General features: G+C 43.9%; 1 protein-coding gene across 2 annotated transcripts in view; it reads right to left on the bottom strand.

Moving 5' to 3' along the window:
• The window catches only part of kdm5ba (lysine demethylase 5Ba), a 63,506-nt gene extending 41,336 nt beyond the window's left edge, over nucleotides 1–22,170 (bottom strand). The window contains exons 1-8 of one of the 2 annotated variants that reach the window (XM_080792571.1): nucleotides 21,861–22,170; nucleotides 15,974–16,051; nucleotides 12,910–13,032; nucleotides 8,809–8,979; nucleotides 7,472–7,597; nucleotides 6,519–6,615; nucleotides 3,082–3,173; nucleotides 1,187–1,345 (exon numbers count right to left, since the gene is read on the bottom strand). In XM_080792571.1, the coding sequence (XP_080648697.1) occupies nucleotides 1,187–1,345; nucleotides 3,082–3,173; nucleotides 6,519–6,615; nucleotides 7,472–7,597; nucleotides 8,809–8,979; nucleotides 12,910–13,032; nucleotides 15,974–16,051; nucleotides 21,861–22,034 (1,020 nt within the window). In that variant the 5' untranslated portion in view covers nucleotides 22,035–22,170. The remainder of the gene's footprint in view (nucleotides 1–1,186; nucleotides 1,346–3,081; nucleotides 3,174–6,518; nucleotides 6,616–7,471; nucleotides 7,598–8,808; nucleotides 8,980–12,909; nucleotides 13,033–15,973; nucleotides 16,052–21,860) is intronic. The other variant, XM_080792572.1, reaches the window with a different exon arrangement.
• Between the last annotated feature and the right edge of the window lie 1,806 nt (nucleotides 22,171–23,976).

Below are 23,976 nucleotides of genomic sequence, written 5' to 3'. Positions count from 1 at the left end.
GTTTTTGGTTTAGACTAGTCATTGGTTAGACCAGTCATTAGTCCTGGTTTAGACTAGTCATTGGTTAGACCAGTCATTAGTCCTGGTTTAGACTAGTCATTGGTTAGACCAGCCATTACTCCTACAACTAACAACTACAACCTATCTCAAACCCTCACCCTAAACCTAACCTCCCACGGGGCAGCACACCTAAACCTAACCTTAACCCATGTCTAACCAATGACTAGTCTAAACTAAGTACGCCCCCCAAAAATGTTCGTCGACTACCGGTACCTTTTTCCACTGACGAAAACTAAATAAAAACTAAATGAACACTAAGCTATGACGACTAAAACTAAGACTAAATGTATTGACAATTTCGTCAGCAAATAAAAACTGGACTAAAATGTCAGGAAGGGACTATAGTGGACAAGAGCTCCACTGCAAGTCATTTTACACTTGGTTGCATGCTGAAAATAGCAGATCTACAAGCTCGCGTTGTGACTCAAACTAAAACTCGTCTCACCTGCGCCAGACACTTGGGGCAGCGCCAGTCTCCTTTCTTTTTTCTTTTTTAATAATTTTTATCCCACGATTTTGTAACCCATTTTTCACCCCTGTGTCAATCATCTAATGTGATCCTGGGCTCTACACACCCTCCACCAACCTAGTCCCCATATATGGGGGACAAGGGGAGACCAACCTAGTCCCCATATATGGGGGACAAGGGGAGAGCAACGGACTTAACTCATGCTTCCTTCATGCCTGAGTGTCCAAGTTGCTCCTTTACAACCTGACAGGGGGGAGTTTCCCTGGTTGGACGTAGCGCGTGGAAGGAACACGTTATTCCAACCAGTTCCTTTCCCCTCCATCAGGCGCCCCGGCTGGCCAGGGGGAGGCAGTTTAGAGACCAGGATTACTGCATGTTTTTTTGTGAGGGTACCTACCCTAAGGGACACGGGGAGAACATGCAAACTCCACACAGAAAGGCCCTTTTGCCAACCCCCGCCTTCGGGTATGGGCACTGATGACGCTGAGGAGGAAACACGCCGCCAGTGCCCACGGCGTCCCGAGCGGGGAATCGAACCCAGGACCGTCTAGCTGTGAGGCGACAGCACTACCAACTGTGCCACCGTGCCCCAGCGCCAGTCTCCTTGACTAAAACATGACTAAAACAGACATGACTCAAACTAAAAGGTGGTCTCACCTGCGCCAGGCACTTGGGGCAGCGCCAGTCTCCCTTGGGCACGTCGTGGAGGGGCGGGATCAGACAGAAGGTGTGGTAGCTGTCATCACAGCCGTCACACAGCAGGAGGCGGTCCTCCGCCGTGCCACACCCACACATCAGACACATGTACTGGTCCACCTATCAGAGGAGACGACACATCAGACACATGTACTGGTCCACCAGACGTTGCTCCAGACTGTACGACGGAAGCATTTATATTTTACTCATGATCAGAGCTTCCGTTGCTCCAGACTGTACGACGGAAGCATTTATATTTTACTCATGATCAGAGCTTCCGTTGCTCCAGACTGTACGACGGAAGCATTTATATTTTACTCATGATCAGAGCTTCCGTTGCTCCAGACTGTACGACGGAAGCATTTATATTTTACTCATGATCAGAGCTTCCCTTGCTCCAGACTGTACGACGGAAGCATTTATATTTTACTCATGATCAGAGCTTCCGTTGCTCCAGACTGTATGACTGAAGCATTTATATTTGACTCATGATCAGAACTTCCGTTGCTCCAGACTGTATGACGGAAGCATTTATATTTTACTCATGATCAGAACTTCCGTTGCTCCAGACTGTACGACGGAAGCATTTATATTTTACTCATGATCAGAGCTTCCCTTGCTCCAGACTGTACGACGGAAGCATTTATATTTTACTCATGATCAGAGCTTCCGTTGCTCCAGACTGTATGACTGAAGCATTTATATTTGACTCATGATCAGAACTTCCGTTGCTCCAGACTGTATGACGGAAGCATTTATATTTTACTCATGATCAGAACTTCCGTTGCTCCAGACTGTATGACGGAAGCATTTATATTTTACTCATGATCGGAGCTTCCGTTGCTCCAGACTGTACGACGGAAGCATTTATATTTGACTCGTGATCAGAGCTTCCGTTGCTCCAGACTGTACAACGGAAGCATTTATATTTTACTCATGATCAGAGCTTCCGTTGCTCCAGACTGTATGATGGAAGCATTTATATTTTACTCATGATCAGAGCTTCCGTTGCTCCAGACTGTACGACGGAAGCATTTATATTTTACTCATGATCAGAGCTTCCGTTGCTCCAGACTGTATGACGGAAGCATTTATATTTTACTCGTGATCAGAGCTTCCGTTGCTCCAGACTGTACGACGGAAGCATTTATATTTTACTCATGATCAGAGCTTCCGTTGCTCCAGACTGTACAACGGAAGCATTTATATTTTACTCATGATCAGAGCTTCCGTTGCTCCAGACTGTACGACGGAAGTATTTATATTTGACTCATGATCAGAGCTTCCGTTGCTCCAGACTGTACGACGGAAGCATTTATATTTTACTCATGATCAGAGCTTCCGTTGCTCCAGACTGTATGACGGAAGCATTTATATTTTACTCATGATCAGAGCTTCCGTTGCTCAAGACTGTACGACGGAAGCATTTATATTTTACTCATGATCAGAGCTTCCGTTGCTCCAGACTGTATGACGGAAGCATTTATATTTTACTCATGATCGGAGCTTCCGTTGCTCCAGACTGTACGACGGAAGCATTTATATTTTACTCATGATCAGAGCTTCCGTTGCTCCAGACTGTACGATGGAAGCATGTGAACATTGCGAGAGGCAACAAACAGTCTGGGAACGTGAGAATAACTGAAGAGAGACACAGAGCAGGAAGTGCATCAAGGCGAAACATTACACACATTATGTTAGACATGCAGAACTGCAGAACTACAGAACTACAGAACTACAGAACTACAGAACTACAGAACGACAGATCTATACTGGAGCTCTGATGTACAGTAAACATTCTGAGGGACATCATCACATCCGTTAAACACTAAATGAACAGCCTTCCTTTTACTCACTCCGGTATCATTCTTCTTGGGCTGCAACAAGTCTTTGTCGTCGACTGGATCTTCAATCTTTACACTCAGAGGTTCCTGTTTCACCTCCATGACTGAAAGGAGAACAGAGAGGGTTACGGACCATCGTGTAGGACGTGTCCACACAGAGGTCACGGACCATGATCCAACATTGTGTAGGACGTGTCTGTCCACACAGAGGTCACGGACCATGATGCAACATTGTGTAGGACGTGTCCACACAGAGGTCACGGACCATGATCCAACATTGTGTAGGACGTGTCCACACAGAGGTCACGGACCATGATCCAACATTGTGTAGGACGTGTCCACACAGAGGTCACGGACCATGATCCAACATTGTGTAGGACGTGTCTGTCCACACAGAGGTCACGGACCATGATGCAACATTGTGTAGGACGTGTCCACACAGAGGTCACGGACCATGATCCAACATTGTGTAGGACGTGTCCACACAGAGGTCACGGACCATGATCCAACATTGTGTAGGACGTGTCCACACAGAGGTCACGGACCATGATCCAACATTGTGTAGGACGTGTCCACACAGAGGTCACGGACCATGATCCAACATTGTGTAGGACGTGTCCACACAGAGGTCACGGACCATGATCCAACATTGTGTAGGACGTGTCCACACAGAGGTCACGGACCATGATCCAACATTGTGTAGGACGTGTCCACACAGAGGTCACGGACCATGATCCAACATTGTGTAGGACGTGTCCACACAGAGGTCACGGACCATGATCCAACATTGTGTAGGACGTGTCCACACAGAGGTCACGGACCATGATCCAACATTGTGTAGGACGTGTCCACACAGAGGTCACGGACCATGATGCAACATTGTGTAGGACGTGTCCACACAGAGGTCACGGACCATGATGCAACATTGTGTAGGACGTGTCCACACAGAGGTCACGGACCATGATCCAACATTGTGTAGGACGTGTCCACACAGAGGTCACGGACCATGATCCAACATTGTGTAGGACGTGTCCACACAGAGGTCACGGACCATGATCCAACATTGTGTAGGACGTGTCCACACAGAGGTCACGGACCATGATCCAACATTGTGTAGGACGTGTCCACACAGAGGTCACGGACCATGATCCAACATTGTGTAGGACGTGTCCACACAGAGGTCACGGACCATGATCCAACATTGTGTAGGACGTGTCCACACAGAGGTCACGGACCATGATCCAACATTGTGTAGGTGTCCACCATAGACTGTAAAGAATATGGACAAAGCGTTCTCCGGGTCTAACATGAACGTAAAATGAAGCCTGTCAGTCCTTGCAATGGAAGTCGCCATCTTTCTAGATCCATTTGGGCCCAGCTGGCCCATTGGCTGGCCCAGACAACGAGGTGGGACTTCCCCCCTTCTTCTCCGTTGGTTTTTATTTTGACTCGAGTGGGAGGGGAATCCCGATCATAGACTGTAACGGTAGCCACGCCCCTCAGAACATACGCAACTTTATGGTCATTTTTTTAATAAATGGGACCATAATTAGAAATGAAACTTTAAACTAGTGACTGGAAGCAGAAAGTATTCATGACCATGTTTATTAAGGTAATACAGTCTAGGTGAAGTTGGGCCCAAATACATGGACTTCTATGGGGATATGGGTTTTTCTGGGTCCAATGACAGCGCCACAACAGGCCATTATATGAACTTTCAGGAAATCCCGATTTCCTCAGTGGCTTCACAAAATATCTGTCTGACTGCCCCCCTGGTGTCCACACAGAGCTCAGAATATTAACCCATTTTGACCTGAGATCAGATTCTATAAATGTCTTCTATACATCCTGACAGTTTTCTGAAAAAGCCTATGTTTCTATATGTCAGTCGTTCATCGATTTTTCAAAAATAGCAGACCTACAAGCTCGTAGCGCGGTAGCATAACATAATGCTAACACCAAAGGGGGTTAAATACATTCAGAACCAACTCTCTCTTACCGGGCTCAGGCTTGGCCACATAGATGGGTTAAATACATTCAGAACCACTGTACAGTTCTTACCGGGCTCAGGCTAAGACCTGAATACATTCAGAACCACTGTACAGTTCTTACCGGGCTCAGGCTAAGACCTGAATACATTCAGAACCACTCTACAGTTCTTACCGGACTCAGGCTAAGACCTGAATACATTCAGAACCACTGTACAGTTCTTACCGGGCTCAGGCTAAGACCTGAATACATTCAGAACCACTGTACAGTTCTTACCGGGCTCAGGCTAAGACCTGAATACATTCAGAACCACTGTACAGTTCTTACCGGACTCAGGCTAAGACCTGAATACATTCAGAACCACTCTACAGTTCTTACCGGGCTCAGGCTAAGACCTGAATACATTCAGAACCACTCTACAGTTCTTACCGGGCTCAGGCTAAGACCTGAATACATTCAGAACCACTCTACAGTTCTTACCGGGCTCAGGCTAAGACCTGAATACATTCAGAACCACTCTACAGTTCTTACCGGGCTCAGGCTAAGACCTGAATACATTCAGAACCACTCTACAGTTCTTACCGGGCTCAGGCTAAGACCTGAATACATTCAGAACCACTCTACAGTTCTTACCGGGCTCAGGCTAAGACCTGAATACATTCAGAACCACTGTACAGTTCTTACCGGGCTCAGGCTAAGACCTGAATACATTCAGAACCACTCTACAGTTCTTACCGGGCTCAGGCTAAGACCTGAATACATTCAGAACCACTGTACAGTTCTTACCGGGCTCAGGCTAAGACCTGAATACATTCAGAACCACTGTACAGTTCTTACCGGGCTCAGGCTTGGCCACATAGATGGGTTAAATACATTCAGAACCACTCTACAGTTCTTACCGGGCTCAGGCTAAGACCAGAATACATTCAGAACCACTGTACAGTTCTTACCGGGCTCAGGCTAAGACCAGAATACATTCAGAACCACTCTACAGTTCTTACCGGGCTCAGGCTAAGACCTGAATACATTCAGAACCACTGTACAGTTCTTACCGGGCTCAGGCTAAGACCTGAATACATTCAGAACCACTGTACAGTTCTTACCGGGCTCAGGCTAAGACCTGAATACATTCAGAACCACTGTACAGTTCTTACCGGGCTCAGGCTAAGACCTGAATACATTCAGAACCACTCTACAGTTCTTACCGGGCTCAGGCTAAGACCTGAATACATTCAGAACCACTCTACAGTTCTTACCGGGCTCAGGCTAAGACCTGAATACATTCAGAACCACTGTACAGTTCTTACCGGGCTCAGGCTAAGACCTGAATACATTCAGAACCACTGTACAGTTCTTACCGGGCTCAGGCTAAGACCTGAATACATTCAGAACCACTCTACAGTTCTTACCGGGCTCAGGCTAAGACCTGAATACATTCAGAACCACTCTACAGTTCTTACCGGGCTCAGGTTTGGCCACATAGATTCCCATCCTCCTCCTGAGATTAGGACGGTTCTCGCAGTCTTCCTCATCTGGCTCGGTTTTAACGGATCCCATCTGACAGACAGACAGGCAGAGAGACAGACAGACAGGCAGAGAGACAGACAGACAGACAGAGAGACAGACAGAGAGACAGACAGACAGACAGAGAGACAGAGAGACAGACAGACAGGCAGAGAGACAGACAGGCAGAGAGACAGACAGACAGGCAGAGAGACAGACAGGCAGAGAGACAGACAGGCAGGCAGAGAGACAGACAGACAGGCAGAGAGACAGACAGACAGACAGGCAGAGAGACAGACAGGCAGAGAGACAGAGACAGGCAGAGAGACAGAGAGACAGACAGACAGGCAGAGAGACAGACAGACAGACAGACAGGCAGAGAGACAGACAGGCAGAGAGACAGACAGACAGAGAGACAGGCAGACAGGCAGAGAGACAGGCAGAGAGACAGAGAGACAGACAGACAGGCAGAGAGACAGACAGGCAGAGAGACAGACAGACAGAGAGACAGGCAGACAGGCAGAGAGACAGACAGACAGGCAGAGAGACAGACAGGCAGAGAGACAGACAGACAGAGAGACAGGCAGACAGGCAGAGAGACAGACAGACAGGCAGAGAGACAGACAGACAGACAGGCAGAGAGACAGACAGAGAGACAGAGAGAGAGACAGTGAAGAATTGATAAATGTCATATAGAATGTTTCATAAATGGTGCATTTATATAGTGCCTTTATCCAAGGTGCATTACATAGATTGCTGTGCATTACATTCACCCATTCACACACACACACACACACACACACACACACACACACACACACACACACACACACACACACACACACACACACACACACACACACACACACACACACACACACACCGTTGTGTCCCTCCAAACAGAACCCACCTCTGCGCGGACCCTCTTGGAGCGCCGGGCGATGCTGCAGGTTTCCACCGGCTGCACCGACTGGCGCTGCGGGAGGTCGTGAGGCTTGTACACCTTGTCCTTCTTGTCGTTGGTCAAGGTCGCCTTCTGTGGGACGAAACACATCGTGGAGACAGTGTGAACGACGGGGCCTTGACTTCAGCCTGTCTCAAGCCCACCACACACCGGCTGCGTCCGCCGCGCGGCGCCACGCGGCGGACACGGCCGCCTCCATTATTTTCAATTAACCCATCGCACACCGGCTCCGTCCGCCGCGCCGCGTCGCCCGGCGCGCCGATAGAACAGTTCTATTTTCCAGGCGGCGCCGCGCGGCAACGCGCCGCGCCGCAGACGGTCGCAGACGGTGTGCGATGGGCTTCAGTCGCTCTGCTCCCACATGTTCTCTCAGTGTGAACAACGGGGCCTTGCTTGCGTGCTCCTGAATTGTCATGGTGCATAACAATCACCTTTTGGCTGAGTTGCATCTGGGTGAATGTCAAGAGCAATGCATTCTGTTGTTGTTGTTGTGGCACTAGAACAAGGGAAGCAGCCACGAGGAGCACATTAGAATTAGGCTGCGGTCGTCATCAGGCCAAGAGAGAACTGGTCTGAGATTCTGTCCTCCGACTCGTGGGAAGATTTATTCACACGACGAAGAATTCACAAGGCCCAGTCTGCTTCGTGAGGTCGTGAAGTCAGCCATGACAACACATACAAGTATCGATGTTTATTTCAAGCGTCCATTTTGTTCCAAACTCAACCACAAGTTATAATTTTAACTTTTCTCTCAACGTTCTCACATTTTTTCCATGTCAAAGACCCCCAAAATGATATGTATCTGGCCGCCCCTCGAAATATGTTGTTCCAGGGGTTCGTAGTGTGGTTTAGTGTGGTGTAGTGTGGTCAGAACTGCAGCATCACTCCCAATCTTCCGCCGTAGTCTGAAAACCCACCTTTTCAGACTCCATCATGGCCCATAGCACTTACCCCACCCCCTTAGATAGCAATTCTGTAGACTTAGATAGCATTTGATACAGACTTATAGCATGTTATGTAGACAGCATAAGTGCATTGTATGTGCTATTGTCATAGCACGTCATAGTACATATGTATAGCATAGTAGTATAGATGTATAGCTTATATGTATAGTTTCATTATAGATATTCCACTGTTACTTTCTTAGCTTACGCATGTTTCATGATAAATGTTTTTATGTGATGTATTCCCCATGCTTTTTGTTCTTGCTTAATGTAAGTCGCTCTGGATTAAGAGCGTCTGCTAAATGCCTAAATTGTAAATTGTAAATTGTTGTAACCTACAGGTAGATTAGCCCCGGTCCTGAACAGGTTGTAGGGGTACAGGATGCGTTCGTAGTGAGCCCTCAGGTGCGAGCCGATGGCCTTCCCCGACGCGAAGCCCATCTTCACAGAGATCTTACTCCAGCGGCGGTCTCTGCACACCATCTCAAAGCCTCCCTCATCCTCCACCAACTGGAAACAATAAATAAATACATCATGAATATTAAATACATCGGTATGTATACATAGATTCTGACCGATATTATACGGATTATTATGATACCGCCTTCAAAAACATTAGAAATGCACAGAACAAAAGTCAAGTCGTTGACGACACACTTTGTAATTGCATCGTCAATATCTGTGAAAATAAACCTGGATTATTTTGAGACCGATTGTTATGGACCATTCTTATTTTTTTTTTTTATATATTTTTTATCCCACGATTTTGTAACCCATTTTTCACCCCTGTGTCAATCATCTAATGTGATCCTGGGCTCTACACACCCTCCACCAACCTAGTCCCCATATATGGGGGACAAGGGGAGAGCAACCTAGTCCCCATATATGGGGGACAAGGGGAGACCAACCTAGTCCCCATATATGGGGGACAAGGGGAGACCAACCTAGTCCCCATATATGGGGGACAAGGGGAGAGCAACCTAGTCCCCATATATGGGGGACAAGGGGAGACCAACCTAGTCCCCATATATGGGGGACAAGGGGAGACCAACCTAGTCCCCATATATGGGGGACAAGGGGAGACCAACCTAGTCCCCATATATGGGGGACAAGGGGAGACCAACCTAGTCCCCAAGCTAGTCCCCAAGGGGAGAGCAACGGACTTGAACTCATGCTCCCTTCATGCCTGAGTGTCCAAGTTGCTCCTTTACACCTGACAGGGGGGAGTTTCCCTGGTTGGACGTCGTAGCGCGTGGAAGGAACACGTGATTCCAACCAGTTCCTTTCCCCTCCATCAGGCGCCCCGGCTGGCCAGGGGGAGGCAGTTTAGAGACCAGGATTACTGCATGTTTTTGTGAGGGTACCTACCCTAGGGGACACGGGGAGAACATGCAAACTCCACACAGAAAGGCCCTTTCGCCAACCCCCGCCTTCGGGTATGGGCACTGATGACGCGGAGGAGGAAACACGCCGCCAGCACCCACAGTGCCCCGAGCGGGAATCGAACCCAGGACCTTCTAGCTGTGAGGCGACAGCACTACCAACTGTGCCACCGTGACCCGATTATCCCATTCTGAATGGGAACCATAGCGTGCCACCGAGTGGCGCGCTACGAGCTTGTAGGTCTGCTATTTTTGAAAAAAACTAAGAACGACTGACATTTTTAGAATCTGATCTCGGGTCAGAATGGGTTAATCAGACCAGTGTGTGTCCAGTGGAAACCTCGTATGAATCTGATCTCAGGTCAGAATGGGTTATATCATGCATCACTAGGATACATTCCAGTAGAATACAGTAATAGAGTATAGCATTGTGTATGTTTTCAATGTTTAGCTCATTTCGTTTTCTGGAGAAAAAAAACATAGGTTTTGTGTCAAATGTCCAACAAATTGAAAAAGAAACAGAAATATATTCCAGTATTGTAGTGTCAAAGAAACAGAAATATATTCCAGTATTGTAGTGTCAAAGAAACAGAAATATATTCCAGTATTGTAGTGTCAAAGAAACAGAAATATATTCCAGTATTGTAGTGTCAAAGAAACAGAAATATATTCCAGTATTGTAGTGTCAAAGAAACAGAAATATATTCCAGTATTGTAGTGTCAAAGAAACAGAAATATATTCCAGTATTGTAGTGAAAAAGAAACAGAAATATATTCCAGTATTGTAGTGTCAAAGAAACAGAAATATATTCCAGTATTGTAGTGATAAAGAAACAGAAATATATTCCAGTATTGTAGTGTCAAAGAAACAGAAATATATTCCAGTATTGTAGTGATAAAGAAACAGAAATATATTCCAGTATTGTAGTGTCAAAGAAACAGAAATATATTCCAGTATTGTAGTGATAAAGAAACAGAAATATATTCCAGTATTGTAGTGTCAAAGAAACAGAAATATATTCCAGTATTGTAGTGATAAAGAAACAGAAATATATTCCAGTATTGTAGTGATAAAGAAACAGAAATATATTCCAGTATTGTAGTGATAAAGAAACAGAAATATATTCCAGTATTGTAGTGTCAAAGAAACAGAAATATATTCCAGTATTGTAGTGAAAAAGAAACAGAAATATATTCCAGTATTGTAGTGATAAAGAAACAGAAATATATTCCAGTATTGTAGTGATAAAGAAACAGAAATATATTCCAGTATTGTAGTGATAAAGAAACAGAAATATATTCCAGTATTGTAGTGAAAAAGAAACAGAAATATATTCCAGTATTGTAGTGTCAAAGAAACAGAAATATATTCCAGTATTGTAGTGTCAAAGAAACAGAAATATATTCCAGTATTGTAGTGTCAAAGAAACAGAAATATATTCCAGTATTGTAGTGTCAAAGAAACAGAAATATATTCCAGTATTGTAGTGATAAAGAAACAGAAATATATTCCAGTATTGTAGTGATAAAGAAACAGAAATATATTCCAGTATTGTAGTGATAAAGAAACAGAAATATATTCCAGTATTGTAGTGATAAAGAAACAGAAATATATTCCAGTATTGTAGTGAAAAAGAAACAGAAATATATTCCAGTATTGTAGTGTCAAAGAAACAGAAATATATTCCAGTATTGTAGTGATAAAGAAACAGAAATATATTCCAGTATTGTAGTGTCAAAGAAACAGAAATATATTCCAGTATTGTAGTGATAAAGAAACAGAAATATATTCCAGTATTGTAGTGATAAAGAAACAGAAATATATTCCAGTATTGTAGTGATAAAGAAACAGAAATATATTCCAGTATTGTAGTGATAAAGAAACAGAAATATATTCCAGTATTGTAGTGATAAAGAAACAGAAATATATTCCAGTATTGTAGTGATAAAGAAACAGAAATATATTCCAGTATTGTAGTGATAAAGAAACAGAAATATATTCCAGTATTGTAGTGATAAAGAAACAGAAATATATTCCAGTATTGTAGTGAAAAAGAAACAGAAATATATTCCAGTATTGTAGTGTCAAAGAAACAGAAATATATTCCAGTATTGTAGTGTCAAAGAAACAGAAATATATTCCAGTATTGTAGTGTCAAAGAAACAGAAATATATTCCAGTATTGTAGTGTCAAAGAAACAGAAATATATTCCAGTATTGTAGTGATAAAGAAACAGAAATATATTCCAGTATTGTAGTGATAAAGAAACAGAAATATATTCCAGTATTGTAGTGATAAAGAAACAGAAATATATTCCAGTATTGTAGTGATAAAGAAACAGAAATATATTCCAGTATTGTAGTGAAAAAGAAACAGAAATATATTCCAGTATTGTAGTGTCAAAGAAACAGAAATATATTCCAGTATTGTAGTGATAAAGAAACAGAAATATATTCCAGTATTGTAGTGTCAAAGAAACAGAAATATATTCCAGTATTGTAGTGATAAAGAAACAGAAATATATTCCAGTATTGTAGTGATAAAGAAACAGAAATATATTCCAGTATTGTAGTGATAAAGAAACAGAAATATATTCCAGTATTGTAGTGATAAAGAAACAGAAATATATTCCAGTATTGTAGTGATAAAGAAACAGAAATATATTCCAGTATTGTAGTGATAAAGAAACAGAAATATATTCCAGTATTGTAGTGATAAAGAAACAGAAATATATTCCAGTATTGTAGTGATAAAGAAACAGAAATATATTCCAGTATTGTAGTGTGTAGTGTGTAGTGTGTAGTGTCGTTGGCGTTGTGCATGTTTTCAAATCAGCGTCGAAATTTTGATTTTAGTTTTAGTCATAGAGGCTCTATTTTCGTTGCCTTTCGACCGGCCATTTGAACTATTAAAACATCTACAGGTCCAGGATCAGTCTCTAGTACAGGTCCAGGATCTGTCTCTAGTACAGATCCAGGATCAGTCTAACGTACCTTGTTGAGCTGGTACAGGTCCAGGATCTGTCTCTAGTACAGGTCCAGGATCAGTCTAACGTACCTTGTTGAGCTGGTACAGGTCCAGGATCTTTCTCTCCACGTGGGGGATCTTCAGAGTGCATCCTTGAAGCTCCCAGAACTTGGCGATTTGATCCAGAAAGTTGAGTTTAACTCTAGTCTGAGCCTAAAAACACAAGGAGGAGAATAAAGGTTGTTATTTAACCCATTTAACTCTAGTCTGAGCCTAAAAACACAAGGAGGAGAATAAAGGTTGTTATTTAACCCATTTAACTCTAGTCTGAGCCTAAAAACACAAGGAGGAGAATAAAGGTTGTTATTTAACCCATTTAACTCTAGTCTGAGCCTAAAAACACAAGGAGGAGAATAAAGGTTGTTATTTAACCCATTTAACTCTAGTCTGAGCCTAAAAACACAAGGAGGAGAATAAAGGTTGTTATTTAACCCATTTAACTCTAGTCTGAGCCTAAAACACAAGGAGGAGAATAAAGGTTGTTATTTAACCCATTTAACTCTAGTCTGAGCCTAAAAACACAAGGAGGAGAATAAAGGTTGTTATTTAACCTATTTTGGGACAGGAAACCCTTTTGGTGTCAGCATCATGTTATGCTCTAGCTATTGAAAAATAGCAGATCTACAAGCTCGTAGCGCGCCACCGAGTGGCGCGCTACGAGCTTGTAGGTCTGCTATTTTTTGAAAAGTCGAAGAACGACTGACGTATAGAAACAAAGGCTTTTTCAGAAAACCGTCAGGATTTAGAAGACACTTTTAGAATCTGATCTCAGGTCAGAAATGGGTTAATCTAATGACGCGCTTCAGAAGGAAAGTCAAAGACAGTCGTCAGCGAGGGCTGACTTAGCGCTGACCTTCGCCTCGGTGACCTTTGCATTGACGACATTTGATTTAATGTCATCGACTTCCTAGATAAGACCAATTATAAATGTAATGCCATGTCCTGCGTTTGATGTGGCCGCCCTGGCTGTTAAAAAAAAAACACTCCATCAAAGAACCTTTTCTTTTTGGAAAACCAACTAAATGTGACGACGAGGAGGATGTGGCCGAAGAGACGTTGTGACGGACAGACAGAATGAGACCACATGCGTTTAACCTAGGGATGCCAAACGACTCATATTTGGCCAATCGACGAATCGAGGCGGGAGGCGGACTATTTTCCGACAGCATTCTAGCCGACGGGGCAACGGTCCGCTCCGCAGCGGGGGGACATTCGCTGCGATGCGAAAAAGCGATGGTCCGACATGCGCTGCTCCCGTGCTCGCGGTTAGGGTTAGGTTAGGATTGAGGTTTCGGATCAATATGCTGTCGGAAAAAAGACCTGCACCCCGAAAATCGACGTGTCGAACGACTTTTTTCCTTTTCATTATTTTTATATTTTTGTTGTTGCTGCGCAGCAGTTGAGGAGAACGCAACTATGCATTCCTTCAAGCAACACCACTTCTGCAGCTGCATCCATATGTTTAGAATTTGCATCAATGATCAAATCCCAATAATAAAAAAAATAAACTTTATTTTGTAAACAACTAAACTGAAGGAGCAGCGGCGCTATCGGCTAGTCGTCCCAACTCTCAAGTGTCTGCAGCCTGTCACGAGCCCCGTAATGAACTGATACGGGACGCACGTTGTTCCGTATTTTAATGTCGGGTCGGAGAATAAATACAGTATGAATGACGGCGGGATTTATTTGACAACTCTGTCCTGCTTTCTTCACGAGAAGAGAAGAGCGCTCACCGCTCAGAACAGAGAAGACCTGTGGCTGTCAGATCACTTTACGGCATGTGTAGCTGATATGTGAACCTGGGTCTGGGAAGCTCAGAGCTGCAGCCATTGGCTCATGATACGAGCACACGACCAATGGGACAGATCATTCAGTGTTGCTAAGATACCACCCCCCACCACCACACACACACACACACACCCTTGGACGATGGGGTCCACAGCACTGCACTGACAGGTGCAGCAGCACAGTCTTCTAAATTCTAAAAACCTGTTTCTGTATCAATATTTCATGTCAAAGAGCCTCAGAATGTAATTGGCCGCCGACCCCCGTCTGAAAATATGTTGTTCCAGGGACCCTCCCCCCCCCCCCCCCCCGAAGCACAGATATGACTTAAAAACTTTCGCTCTGCCCACCAACGAAAGATCAATGGATGGACATTATTGAGGAACTGTATTCTATGGAAAAACTAACATTCATACTGAGACTACAAGAGGATAAATTCCATAAAAAGTGGGAAAAGTGGAATCTCTTCTCTCAGCCTAGCGATGTTGCAAATAGGATCTCAATGAATGTTTGTTGTAATATGAAAAATGCAGCCTTTTTTCTTTCACTTTTTGTCCTTTTCTTTTCTTTTTCTTTCCCGTATTGTCTTGTTAGTTGAGTTCTTTTTTTTGTCTGTTCTTCCTTCAATAAAAATTATTCTGAAAGAATATATGCAAAGATTTGCGCCACATTTTCACGAAAAATAGCAGATCTACAAACTCATGTGCCGCGCTATGAGCTTGTACATCTGCTATTTCTCAATAGCTAAGTATTACATAATATTAATGGGTTAAAAAACAAAGTGGTAATTTGTAAAGTTTATATAGACTGGAGCAAAACGGGACTTAAATGTTTAGTTACAGTGTGAACTAAGAGTCCTATTCTCATCAGTAGAGTTCATTGCATCCATAACCGATCCAATCTCAGACTTGAACACTGAATTAGATTCATAGTAAAAACGCGATAAAATACTATTTCACTGTGTGTATTATAACTATTTAAACTAATACTGAAACCGTAATGTTTTCGGGCCGACCAGCTGAAAGAAATCATGACATTTAACTTGTGTTTCTGGAAGATGATTCTAAACTCTATTCAGGGGTTGCCCCCCCCCCCCAAAATATTCTTAATTACCGTTCATTCTAACTAATATATTAGTGTATTTGGTTTTTTTATGAATGGCTAAATCCTTCAGCAGATGAGTGGTGGGCTTTTTTGTTTACATTTAAAAAAAACCTTTTCATGGCAAGGACCCCAAAATGTCCAACTCATTGAGCCTTTGTATACGTGTAATAATTAATAATTATTAATAATAATAAATCCTAAATACCTCCAGTTCGTTGAGTCTCTGGATGCGTGGTGTGAACTGCAGTCTGTCCACATCGCAGGCGAACGGTGGCTGCCATTCCTGTGAGGAGAAACAACCAAACAACAAAACCATATCGTTAATCTGTCCTAGAGAATATACTAACAATACATAATATTATTTAGACCTGAGAACGATTCTACAAATAAAGCGCCACATTTTCAAAAATAGCAGACCTACATGCTCATAGCGCGGCACCCTTGTAGATCTGCTATTTTTCAATGGCTAAAGTATAACATAATGCTTTAAACACCAATAGGGGCATTACATATAAGACAAATGCACAAATAGAGCGTTATAGAAACGGAATAGGACGGTAGTATTTCATTTGAAATGCTACAGGCGTTTGCCAGTCTAACCAGCGATCCCACACAGGGGTAAGGGGTCGACACTATGCCAGTCTAACCAGTGATCCCACACAGGGGTAAGGGGTCGACACTATGCCAGTCTAACCAGTGATCCCACACAGGGGTAAGGGGTCGACACTATGCCAGTCTAACCAGCGATCCCACACAGGGGTAAGGGGTCGACACTATGCCAGTCTAACCAGCGATCCCACACAGGGGTAAGGGGTCGACACTATGCCAGTCTAACCAGCGATCCCACACAGGGGTAAGGGGTCGACACTATGCCAGTCTAACCAGCGATCCCACACAGGGGTAAGGGGTCGACACTATGCCAGTCTAACCAGTGATCCCACACAGGGGTAAGGGGTCGACACTATGCCAGTCTAACCAGCGATCCCACACAGGGGTAAGGGGTCGACACTATGCCAGTCTAACCAGCGATCCCACACAGGGGTAAGGGGTCGACACTATGCCAGTCTAACCAGCGATCCCACACAGGGGTAAGGGGTCGACACTATGCCAGTCTAACCAGTGATCCCACACAGGGGTAAGGGGTCGACACTATGCCAGTCTAACCAGTGATCCCACACAGGGGTAAGGGGTCGACACTATGCCAGTCTAACCAGTGATCCCACACAGGGGTAAGGGGTCGACACTATGCCAGTCTAACCAGTGATCCCACACAGGGGTAAGGGGTCGACACTATGCCAGTCTAACCAGCGATCCCACACAGGGGTAAGGGGGTCGACACTATGCCAGTCTAACCAGCGATCCCACACAGGGGTAAGGGGTCGACACTATGCCAGTCTAACCAGCGATCCCACACAGGGGTAAGGAGTCGACACTATGCCAGTCTAACCAGCGATCCCACACAGGGGGTAAGGGGTTGACACTATGGCAGGAAAATAAAATGTTGGGGCATGTGGAGTTTGCTTTCGAGTTGCCAAACTGCAAAGTGCACATTTGAGTGAGGAGGCTATAAACACAACACCAGATATATAGCTAGATAGCTATAAACACAACACCAGATATATAGCTAGATAGCTATAAACTCGTAGCGCTACGAGCTTGTAGGTCTGCTATTTTTGAAAAATCGAAAACTGTCATTTTCAAACAGGACATTTCAGAATCTGATCTCAGGTCAGAATGGGTTAAGAAGACCCTGACAGTTATAGGAACAGTTTCGTAAACCAACCAGACTTGTATTGTAGTCCATTTTCAAATCACTGTTTTTTGCTCCAGATAAATAAAATATTTCCATTTTTCTTGTTGCTTTTGTGTCTTTATTGATAGTTTGAAGTGAAGACAGACAGGAGAGAGAGAGAGAGAGAGAGAGAGAGAGAGACAGAGACAGAGACAGAGAGACAGAGAGAGAGAGAGAGACAGAGAGACGCAGCAACGGTCATCATGAACGGGACTCGAACACGCAACGTGCTGTCAGTCCAGAGCCTCTATGTGGCCTGACCTCCAGCGGGCGCCCCAATGTGGCCTGACCTCCAGCGGGCGCCCCAATGTGGCCTGACCTCCAGCGGGCGCCCCAATGTGGCCTGACCTCCAGCGGGCGCCCCAATGTGGCCTGACCTCCAGCGGGCGCCCCAATGTGGCCTGACCTCCAGCGGGCGCCCCAATGTGGCCTGACCTCCAGCGGGCGCCCCAATGTGGCCTGACCTCCAGCGGGCGCCCCAATGTGGCCTGACCTCCAGCGGGCGCCCCAATGTGGCCTGACCTCCAGCGGGCGCCCCAATGTTTCCTTCCTAGAGTAGACCATAAAGAATGCCACATCTGTCCCGGGCCAATATAGTACGTGTGTGTGTGTGTGTGTAGGAAGGGCACTAAAATGTGACTAAAACTACATTAAAACTATTCAAGAGACGACGACTAAATGACTAACCCATTCTGACCTGAGATCAGATTCATACGAGGTTTCCACTGGACACACACTGGTCTGATGAACCCATTCTGACCTGAGATCAGATTCTAAAAATGTCAGTCGTTCTTCGAATTTTTCAAAAATAGCAGACCTACAAGCTCGTATCGCGCCACTCGGTGGCGCGATATGAGCTTGTAGATCTGCTATTTTTCAATAGGTAAAGCATAACATGATGCTAACACCAAAATGGGTGCCCGGTCAGAATGGGTTAAACAACACTGGGTTACATGTTCTGTCTGTCTGTCTGTCCGTCTGTCTGTCTGTCTGTCTGTCTGTCTGTCTGTCTGTCTGTCTGTCTGTCTGTCTGCCTGTCTGTCTGTCTGTCTGTCTGTCTGTCTGTCTGTCTGTCTGCCTGTCTGTCTGTCTGTCTGGTCATTTTCACAAACTCACACTGACTGGTCATCATGACACGCTGATAATGAATCACACACAGCTGCTAAAGTAACGTCTTACAGAACTGATCAAAGTGATTCAATATCATATTAACAGACAATTTAGCAGACGCTCTTCATCCAGAACAACAACACATGGTAATTACATCAAATACGTAGAATCAGACATCGAGAAAGAATCAGAAGGAACCTATAATTACAGTAGAATGAAGCTATGAGTCCATTATACGCTAATAGGAACCTATAATTACAGTAGAATGAAGCTATGAGTCTATACGCTATAGGAACAGCTATAAATGTATTAACCCCTTTTGGTGTTTTAAACATTGTCTATAATGTTATATTTTAGCTATTGGAAAAATCGGGAAAATGCAGTGCAAATATTTGAATATATATTCTTTAAGAGCGAACTTTTTTTTAACTCAAATCTTTGCTTCTGGGGGGGGGGGGGTCCCTGGAAATACATATTTTCTGATGGGGGTCGGAGGCCAATTACATATAATGTTTGGGGTGCTTGACATGAAATATTGAGAACCATTGATATAGAAACATGACATTTTAAAAATACATTTTTTTTTTTTTTCGACGCCAGGCCTAAATGCGTTAATAATAGTGTGTGAAGTGAGGGGTGACCCGACAATACAACAACTCAAACTTAACCCATTTAGGCCTGACGTCGAGAGAAAAAAAAAAAAAAAAAAGTCTTCTAAATCCTGACAGTTTGTGCTCAATATTTCATGTCAAGCACCCCAAAAATGATATGTAATTGTAATCGGCCACCGACCCCTCCATCTGAAAATATGTTATTCCCGGAACCCCTCAGAACCCCTCAGAAGCAAAGATATGGGTTAAAAACGTTCGCTCTGAAAGAATATATTCAAAGATTCGTGCCGCATTTTCACTATGTTTTCAACAGCTAAAGTATAACATAAGACCCAGAATGGGTTAATACAGTCATACAGGCATGTTTTCAGATATATAGAATTATATACCGTAGTCATGTTGCACACACACACACACAGGGACAGATTTGACGTGCGTTTGAGACATATAATCATTTTGGAAATCTGCAACATTTCATCAGTATCTGTATCGGACCTATAGGTATCGGCCGATCATGAGAAAAACCATCGGTGATCGGTATCGGTCCCAAAAAACACACAGGAGAGGAGAGGAGAGGAGAGGAGAGGAGAGGAGAGGAGAGGAGAGGAGAGGAGGACTGGTCTAACACACAGGACAGGAGAGGAGAGGAGGACTGGTCTAACACGCAGGAGAGGAGAGAGGAGAGGAGAGGAGAGGAGAGGAGAGGAGAGGAGAGGAGAGGAGAGGAGAGGAGAGGAGGACTGGTCTAACACACAGGAAAGGAGAGGAGAGGAGAGGAGGACTGGTCTAACACGCAGGAGAGGAGAGGAGAGGAGGACTGGTCTAACACGCAGGAGAGCAGAGGAGAGGAGGACTGGTCTAACACACAGGACAGGAGAGGAGAGGAGAGGAGAGGTCTGTAACACACAGGACAGGACAGGACAGGAGAGGAGAGGAGGACTGGTCTAACACACAGGACAGGAGAGGAGAGGAGAGGAGAGGAGAGGAGAGGAGAGGAGGACTGGTCTAACACACAGGACAGGAGAGGAGAGGACAGGAGAGGAGGACTGGTCTAACACACAGGACAGGAGAGGAGAGGAGGACTGGTCTAACACACAGGACAGGAGAGGAGAGGAGAGGAGAGGAGAGGAGAGGAGAGGAGAGGAGAGGAGAGGAGGACTGGTCTAACACACAGGACAGGAGAGGAGAGGACAGGAGAGGAGGACTGGTCTAACACACAGGACAGGAGAGGAGAGGAGAGGAGGACTGGTCTAACACACAGGACAGGAGAGGAGAGGAGGACTGGTCTAACACACAGGACAGGAGAGGAGAGGAGAGGAGAGCACTAGTAGGCCTAAAAACCCATAACGTCACCCCTCTCTCTGGTCAAAATAATCCTCCACCGTCGATGCAAGAAAATACAAATCCTAGAGTCTTACATTAAGACGCAACGTTTGGCAATAAAGATAGAAACCAAAAACCAACAATGAACGTTAATATATTATGCTGTGTCCATCTCTACCATAAACAAACAGATGGCCACGACGCTAAGATTAACGTTATAACTGACACCCAAAGAACGGCCTTAGAAACATTGGGCCTAGCTGGTCCCACCACAAGTTAACGTTATAAAAACACACACACACACACACACACACACACATACACGACTTCTACTTCTTGGAAAGGTATTATGTTAAATGGATTTAACTGCGCGAGGCGAAGGAATTAGGGGCTAAAATATTTGGCATAAAGATTATTATATGGCATTTATTTATGTTTAATTTCCTTCCGTGGCTCAATTCATCCAGGAAGCAACCATTTATTTATTTTTATGCAACGTTTTAATAAGAGAACCAAAACATTGAACCTTCTTTAGCAAAAACACGACAAAACTTTAGCGTCTGTTTTTGGTGAGAGCATAATAACAGTTTAATAAACAGGCCTGACAATCACTGTGTTTGGAATTATATAAAATATAAACTTTTGTCTCTCAGTTGAAATGTTAAAATGACAGCAGAGCAGAAACAGCTTCGATAAACTCTCACATCTTTGGAAATTCATTCTCGTGTTTTTACTGCCTCTTATTTTTCAAATTTTAAACATTTCTTTATTGTATTCAAACGATATTTAACATATATAATAAAGTGTGTATATATATATTTTTTTTTTAAATAGTTTTATTAAAGCACTTTTTAGAATCGGAATGAATTAAGTTTTCTTGTTCGGGTTTTATTTAGAGGAAGAAAAAAGAAAAGGTTGTAATGCAAATAAACTTGAGAAAGAAAAGAGAGGGGGAAAAGCAGATCTACAAACTAACAACCCGTCGCGATAGCGACGGGTTGTTAGTTTGTAGATCTGCTTTTTGTTTTTTTCTTCCTGTGAGCTCGAGCTTTTTTCAACTGCAATCCAAACCGGCCGCCATGTTGGAAAAGCCGCTTTAGCTTCAATTAGCTTCGTCTCTCTCTCTCTCTCTCTCTCTCCACCCAAAACAACAACAAACAACACCACAAACTGCCATTTAAACTCGCCAAACACGAACTCCACGACCCTTTCGAGGTCGTTTTGAAAAGGTTTATGTTTAGTTTCTAGAGACTCACGGGCGGAGGCCGTATCTTGCAGATGCCGTGCCTCTCGGCGATAGCCCGGATCTTGTTGATGTAGGAGAACGGGTCTTGGAACTCCTCCCGGCTGGGCTCGAACACCGGGCACTCCGGCGGGGCGAGGAACTCCGGCACGGCGGGGAGGCCGAGGAGGTGGCCGTGGAGGCTCATGGTTGCATTGTATTCGTAGCAAGTTATATTCCGGAAGAAAAATGTGTCGTTTATAATCCCTTTAGGTCCGTTTTTAAGGTCCAAAATAGGGTCCAAAATGTCTCTTGTTGTGTTGATAAGAAGAACTCTCTCTCTCTCTCTCCGAGTCTCACTGAGCGGCGGAGGGAGCGAGCAGGGACTGAGGGAGTGATCTGGTCCTGCTGCTGGACTATACACTGGGTGTGTGCGTCCGCCTGAGAAACTAGCCCCACCGCCCAGACAAACGTGTTGCCAGATTATAGATTGCTGGAATTCTTTGCTGCTATTTTGTTTAAAAAAAAAAAAATCTTTATACCCTGTTATAACATGTTTAGAACGATGGAATGTGACATAGCTATGTTTACTAGATGCGGCCTGTAGCCTCTCCAACTGTATAAACTTTACACATTTGCAACTGTTTCTCTTATTGTATTGTGACACTTGCTTTGGCAATGTAAATGTTTGTTTTCTCATGTCAATAAAAAGCTCCTTTGAATCCGTACCAAGTAGAGTAGGCTGATTGATTGAAGTATTTATTATAAACAGTTATAAAGCAGAATGGGTACATTTCACATGTAAACATGAGCACCTGCAGGACTGTTTACATCATAACATAATGTATAAGACAGTCATAACATCCTTATAAGACACTTTTATAATGCAAGAAATACAAAATAAATAAAATAAAAGATAATATTCAACGGGGGGTGGTGGGGTGGGGGCAGTAAAACCCCCCAAAATATTGATTTGATTTTTAATAGTCAAGAAAACACGTACACAGCTTCACAGATGAGCAAATAATTCAGCTTGATTTGATTGAATGATTATTATTATTGTTAGATAACTCCACACATGCATGGGTGTCTATACCAGTGTTGCCATGTCTGTTTATTATAAGCGACTTTGGGCTTCTCTGTCTGTAAAGTTTATTGTAAATTATTGGTGGTTGCGGATTGCGGGTTTTTGATTGATTGGTCGAAATATTTATTAACAGTTTTCAGAATTACAGTATACATTTCAAGCACAAACTCAATACAAAGACTGTTATAACTGTGAGTGGACGACCCGATTAAGCATTGCACTTGTTTACAACAGGGTCCACCATGTTCAATTCATCAAAACATTTAGAGACGTACAAATAGACACGCTATATAGTTAAAGAACAGAACAGGAATTCATCATAAAGGAAGCAAAAAGGGAAAAGTAACAATCAAAGCTTGTGTTTTAGAAGGAAGTCCAGAGAACAAGACAAGACTGATATTGGCCAAACTAGCAGCCATATACATTCATCACACACATCTTTATTTATTTATGCACATACAGGGACACCAATGTAGGGGCGCTACATTGGTGAAACCCTCTAAACCAGTCTGTGGGTATAATGTCCGAGGCTGCTAAATATAAAAAGAAAATAGTCTGCACCTACAATATAACCTATAGCTATTGATACGGTATGTAGGAGTGGCTGGTATTTAATGACTGTGGTCATATACAGGCTTCCTCTAGGGGCCTAGGCTAAGGTCAAAGGTCTCTAACACTTCCCTGGACTCTTCATCAACCAGTTCAGTGGCCTTGTTGTGGTTATAGAGTGTCCGCCCTGAAACTGGGAGGTCGGGGTTCGATCCCCGGCCGGCTCATACCCAAAGAAGACTGTAAACATCCCTTTGGTCTAGTGGTGGTTAAAGATGTTGGACTTTCACACGGGAGACCCAAGTTCGAATCCCGGGTGTTACACACACACACACACACACACACACACACACACTGAGCAACTACTAGTCGACCTTGTTGGTATTTAAAAAAAAATGTTTTTACCCCAGATAGATTATAGTTAAAGTCACCAATGTACACCGTTTTTAAATGTACAACTTTTATTTAGTTTACTAGTCGACTAATAAACTAGGCAACTTGTCAACTAGAAAGC

This window comes from Protomyctophum bolini, assembly GCF_963924005.1.
Source record: "Protomyctophum bolini genome assembly, chromosome: 20".
NCBI lineage: Eukaryota > Metazoa > Chordata > Actinopteri > Myctophiformes > Myctophidae > Protomyctophum > Protomyctophum bolini.
Note: the sequence above shows the minus strand (reverse complement) of the source record. Positions and strands in the feature narration are given on the sequence as shown.